General features: G+C 43.0%; 1 protein-coding gene across 1 annotated transcript in view; it reads right to left on the reverse strand.

The window, feature by feature from the left end:
* top3a (DNA topoisomerase III alpha) overlaps nt 1-6,417 on the reverse strand; it is a 24,622-nt gene continuing 18,205 nt past the window's right edge. Inside the window, exons 18-19 of the mRNA XM_015055438.1 lie at nt 1,965-2,674; nt 1-560 (exon numbers count right to left, since the gene is read on the reverse strand). Of these exons, the coding sequence (XP_014910924.1) occupies nt 388-560; nt 1,965-2,674 (883 nt within the window). The 3' untranslated portion in view covers nt 1-387. The remainder of the gene's footprint in view (nt 561-1,964; nt 2,675-6,417) is intronic.

Below are 6,417 nucleotides of genomic sequence, written 5' to 3' on the forward strand. Positions count from 1 at the left end.
CTCTCACAAGGTGAACTTCCACCCCCCTCTGTCTTTCCCTCCAGGGGTTTAAAAAAAAAAAAAAAAAAAAAGAGTTACGTATGACACATGAAACTTTGAGCTGTCCTCCTCAGAGCGGAGATCGGATCAGAGCAGAACAAACAGAGAGCTTTAGTTTCTCTTTCATGCCTTTGTTCAGAGGCGCAACTCTGCTCTCTCAAATCTGTTTACAGCCGTTGGTCCTGCAGTCGAACCTGTTTTCACTTTACGGGAAGCCGTTGCGAAACTAGACAGAGAGGACGACTACCTGCTGCGAAGAGGGACTTGATAAACACGCTCGTTATCGTCCGCCGCAAAAGCAAAACCAGTTGCGCCTCGGCGACGTCACGGCGCTCTGGAGCCGATTGGTCACCGCTGAGGGCAGGTGACGCGGGTGTGTCCCGGCATGTGGCAGATGCCGCAGGTCCGCGGTTTCCTCGCAGCGGGAGGTCTGCCGGCGGCGCCGTCTCCCGCCGTCTTCCTCCCCTTGTTCCCTCCGTCTCCGCCGCCGTTAAATCCGTTAAATCCTCCACCGAATCCGCCTGAGACGAGGCAGGAGACATGGAGAAGTTTGATTTTGCTGCTTGACTAAAAAATGTTAATTGTAATCTATCGAGTAATGCCTTACAGAGGCTGATTATATGTGGTAGAAATATTTAAACTATGCAAATTCTTTCCTCCACTCCACAATTATGCAAGACTGTAGCAATAAATCAATTAATCGCATGACAAATTAAAATTACATTTGCATGCTTGATTGTTTGTCTCTGTTGTTTAATTTTTTCATTCTGGATATTTAAAATATCTTCTAGCTAAATGTTAATCAGAAATTAAAGTTTATTGACCTTTGAGAGAGCGTACTTGCATTATTGTGCCACTACCTCAAGCTGGACGATACGGCAGAAAAACGCATCGTCCGATATAAGTGTTTCACACCAGTCAATATCGATAATTATGGAGTAGTTTTTTGTTTTAAATATCTGAAATGTTGCCAAACTGGTGGCGTGACGTTTCATGTTTTTCCACATTTTCCTCTCCAACTGTGCTACTTATTTTCTCCCCCATTATTTATTTCTACATCTATTTTTACGTCATTGTGTCATTATTAGGCACAATGACGAAGCATGAAACTGCTGCTGCAAGGTACTGAACAGGTTGTTGCTAGGCAACCAAAGAGCGAGTGACTTAGTTAGCAGTCTCCTCTGCCTACATCCCCCAGAATGCTGTGCGGTTCTGGATCGGAGTTCAGTAAGATTCAGTAAAATCTATTCATATTGATCACATGTCGATCAATATTATTGATTTACTGCCCAGCTCTACCGTTGTCAATATATCATTTGAAAATGATCTCAAAACAACATTATCATTTTTTTTTGTTGCTATAACTTCTGGGACAATTTATCGTCCAGCAAAACTTGTTGTTGTGACAGGCCTGCGACTGTGTGTGTTGATATATGACAAAGTACCACTACATAAACTGTGTTTTGTTGTTGTAACATGACAAAATGTGGAAACATCCATGGTGTAAATAATGGCTTTTTGTAAGGCACTGTTTATTGTAAGCATGTTTAGTCTCAAGGCTTTTTTAAGAGCCCAGACTGTAGTGTGAGGCAAAACGCTTTAGGCTCAACAAATTAGTTTCCGTCTGAAGTGCTACACGTCCATGAACTTTGGTTTACTGTGTGTGTGTGTGTGTGTGTGTGTGTGTATCTGATGCAGGACTAATTTCAGTTTCACATTTAGCAAACTGAAACTTTTAGGGAAATTTTCTGCATGACTTCTGTCTCATTTTGATAATAGATGCTATTTAGATCAAGATCAGATTAATCTTAGGACACATTGGGAAATAAAGCTGCAGATTTATAATACCAGTTACTAATCCTGAAAGTAGAACTGTGTGTGTGTGTGTGTGTGTGCGTGCGTGTGTGTGTTTGTGTGAGCCCTGCCTGGTGGAGGTACGTTCTCGTCAGCCCACTGGAAGAAGCCGCACTGCTGGTCTCTCGGCTTCCCGCAGGTGTGGAACATGCGGCCCTTGTTGGGGCCGTCCTTCTGCACCGTGCGGGTCACGGCGTTGTCGTTGCAGTTGCACACGGTCTGCCCCACGGCGCCCGAACCACGCCCTCTGCCGCCTCCGGGCGTGTTCCCGAACCCCAGCACGGCCCTGGGAGCCTGAGGAGACCTCTGCGCCGACAGCGGGGGCCCTCTGCTCTGCGGCGGTGCCCCCTGCTGACTCGGCTGATCCGCCCACAGGAAGAAGTTGCAGGCCCCGGAGTTGCACTTGTAGAACTGGCGGCCTTGGTTGGGGCCGTCTTTGCGCACCGTCAGGAGGAGCGCGTCCTGGCCACAGTTGCAGACGATCACGTCGCCGCTGGCTTCCACGTGGACGCCGCTGCCACCTGGTGGCGGTCTGGGCTGGGGGGTCCAGGCGGGAACAGGAGGCACGGAGGGTCTGGGCAGTGGCGGTCTCGGGGGCCTCGGAGGCGGAGCATCATCTCCATCCCCCGGTCCTCTGCCTCCTCCTTCTCCTCCTCCTCCTCCTCTGAGGTACTTGAGGTCCAAAACCTCTCTGAGCGTCTCGTCACAGCCACCAATGCAGCCGACGAATTCCAGAGGCATCATGGGAGGAACGCTGCCTCTGCGGAACTTAAACTTCAGCCTGAAAAAGTCGGGAAACACAAATTCAGAGAACCGAGCCTACAGAGGGAGCAAGTGAGAAGAGAGAGGTGCGGTCGGTGGCCCTGAAGTGCAAACCACTTCGACAAATCACTAAGCACAACTTAACATATTGTGTTAAATACACAACATATTCAAAAACACGACGGCATTAACAAAACGGAAACGGCAGATCTGAGTGGGAAACCTGAGACATCTCTGGTTGGACAACACTTTAGTGCGTTTGTTAGCCGAGCTGCGTAGCTTCGTAGTTTGTCTTGACTCAAAATATTGTTGGATAGCGGCAGCTGCGTTTGTATCACCGGTGATGTTCATAGTTTCAACAAACGGCAGAATAATTTCCAACTCTTAAGCCAAAAGTGGAATCGTCCAATCAGAGATAAGACCTACCACTTCCATTTGTGTTTTTTAATTTGTATTTGTGCTTAATCAATGTTGTCGTGTTTTTGAATATGTTGTGTTTTTAACTTTGTAGTTTAGTGATTTGAAAGGTCTACAGCCGTTACAGTTAAATAACCGACTTGAACAAAGTAAACTTCGTCCTTGAAATGAAGAGACAGACTAACTTTTAAACAAATAATAATTAGGAAAGTTGGTTATGAAACGCTACGGTTTCATTTTGCTCAAAGTATAGAATGAAAAAAGAACCCCACTGCACACGGTTTTCAAATTATTATTATTACTTTTTACAAATAATAATCAGAAAAGTGCAACTAATCATTTCAGCCGTACTGAGAAGGTCAAAGCTTCTGACATATTTTTATGACCTAATCCCACTTTAGACTGGATTTTATCAAGATGTATCAAAGTAGAAGGGGTCTAAACACAAATGCACACCACACTTTTCAGAAAATCTGTTGTAACTAGTTCTGCAATGCGCTACTAATGCCTACAATAGCTTAGATAGCTAGATATTTTTACATATTTAGGACAAAAGAAAGAGTAAACTATCATCAAGAGGAAAAACTTGCACTTTATTCTCAAAACCGTCCTTGATAGAATTAAACAGCAGCCTAACGAGGCCTTAATACACTATTAATAATTAATAAATATTATTAGAATCATAATCTGTGAAAAAAATGGGCCCCTCTTCCTTCTTCCAGAACTCACTCCCAGTGCCAACTAGAAACAACCAATCAAAGCTAAGATGAGGGTCTTGCGCTGTCAATCACAATCTCATGTGCCAGCTAGCAGAGCCCGTTGTGAATGCTAAGGCTAGTTAGGTGATAAACCATTAACTGGTTTACCAAGGATGAACTCAAAGTCCTTCTTTTCAAAAAGTCTCTATTAATGTCAGGCTTTTTTGGGATTCATGTTTTTTTCTTAAAAAGAAAACAACATTTTAATAAATCTTTTTCTTCCCACAAATTTAATGCAAAATTGAATAATTAATTCTAAAAGATTACATCAAGACAAAATCCAGATTAAATGAATTATTCTTTCAGAGTAGTTCACATTAGGTGTTAAGAGATGAAAAGGTTTGAATACGGTGACATTTTAAATGGTTTGTTGTAAGAGTGACAGCACTATTAATCACGTTTGTATTTTAGTTTCAGTTTTGCTACTGAATATTGTTTTAGCTGCATTCCGCTTTGCAAGTGTTCAATTATTTAAGAGTTTTGTTCCAGAATCAAGAGGAACGATTTAACCAGATCTAATTAATAAAAAACACACACAGAACTATTAAAACTGATCCTCCTGAATGTTACTACATACACAAACATGATTTATGCTTAATGATGTTTGTTTTTTTGGGTCATAGCGATGGAGAACCACCACAGTGGGGGGGCGAAAGGGGGAGGGGGACTTGAACTGCAGCAGCCACGTTCACAAACGATGCTAAAACGGACCCGGCCTGTCGATTTCTCGGCCGGTACCGGCTGCAGCCAGTCAGAGACGCGCAGCAGGATGAGCGGAGCGGCGTTCTGACCCGGACCCAGCTGGGGACGGACAGAACTTATCCAGAAAGTGATTGGGAAAAACAACACAGCTTTGAGAACAAACGGCAAAGCTCAACTTTAAGCTCCGTGAAGCCCGGTTGCTATGGTAACCGGAGCTGGTGTGGAGCACTTTGGCTGACTCGGAGCGAGCGTGCCCTATATTTGGACCGAGCCGAGGCCGGTGCTCAGGGGGTTAACGCCTACTAGTGCAAACAAGAGTTTAGACGCGGTTCTTGCAGCGGAGAGGCTGCCGACGGCTCCAGAGTTTCACCGAGTCGTCGCCGCTGTCGCCGTCGTTGTCGTCATGGTTCGGAGGAAACTCAAGGTAGCAGAAGTCACTACTGAGAGATTTTGTTTCCACAGAACATTAGTGTAGTTCCTGCGGGGTTGAATCGTGCTGAGAGGAAAATGATGAGTCGTGTTTCCTCCGAAACATCCAAGCAGTGAAATGGAGTGGAAATCGTTTCTTTTCTTTTTTTTTTTTAAGCTCTTGTTAAGCAACTTTTAAGAGAAGCAAACAAACGCCGAACAAATACTGTAAAAAAACAAAAACAAAAGTGCTGCAGAAATGATCGCTTTCTGCTTTTTGTCACGATTAAAACTGATAAATTTGAGAATTAAAAGAATAAAAATAAAACTCCACCCTCCCGGTAAGTCATGTATTAACTGTAGCTGCGTTTTCATCACAGTTGTGTGCAAAGCTTTGTCGCTATTCAATGTCGAAAAAACACAATTTTGGCGTTTCTGTTAAATCGGAAAGGTAAGTGAAATCACACATGAATAGGTTTGCTCACATGATAAGTCATTAAAAAAACATCCCCACCCTCCTGTCACTTCCTGAAGTCTTGTTTGTCTTTTTCGCCAGTAGTAACATCCGGTTGTTGGTCACATGACTCGCGTGGCGCGAAATAACGTTCAGACTGCAGTTTTGTGAAATACGCTAATCTCAATACGGCCGACAAACCTCATCATTCAAAACATTATTCTTAAAACGTGAGGTTTTTTTTAATTGACATTTTTTCAATAAAGCAAAATTATTTTAGTAATTCCAATTATGCGCAATTGTACGGTCAATATAAATACAGCTACAGTCTAATCCATTCTTTACCTTAAACTTTCCTACATTCTCCTGAGCTTAATTATGAATAAACAGAAGCTGTCTGACAACATGAAGTAGGCTGCTTCATAATGCCCCAATCTCACTACAGGGTTTCCCCCAGTGTTTTATAAGCCTGGCGGGCCACCAGGCTTTACGTGTGCCCCCACCAGGCTAAGCTCTGCTTATTTATTCAAGTCTTTTTAAAATGTTTGCATTTTTTAAGACTTTATAGTTGGTGTTCAGGTGTTAATCTTCCAATAACACATGATTATCAAGTGATATTTTCAAATTTCCTGTCAACTTTAAACATTTTTAATTCAAAAACACGACGGACCGCTGGATGAATGACTGGCCTAGCGCCCGACCACCGGGCTTAACAAGTTTTCTGGGGGATACCTTGCACTGCATTAAGAACAGATGAGGAAGAAATTAACTGAAATCTGTCTAGAAAGGGGTGACAGGAAGTGAACATTTATATGATCGGCCAGCCGACCAGAATTACTCATCGATGAGGTCACAAACAAACCCAGAACATCAAGTGATAACTTTCTGAGCTGCTTCTGTTGTCTAATCAATTAATTGGTTGTTTAAATGTTGTTTGTTTTCAATCAAATTCAATCAAATTTTATTTGTATAGCACATTTCAGCAGCAAGGCATTTCAAAGTGCTTTACATAATTAAAATAAA

This window comes from Poecilia latipinna, unplaced genomic scaffold, assembly GCF_001443285.1.
Source record: "Poecilia latipinna isolate Pla-1442-1.1 unplaced genomic scaffold, P_latipinna-1.0 Scaffold1315, whole genome shotgun sequence".
In the NCBI taxonomy this organism is placed as follows: domain Eukaryota; kingdom Metazoa; phylum Chordata; class Actinopteri; order Cyprinodontiformes; family Poeciliidae; genus Poecilia; species Poecilia latipinna.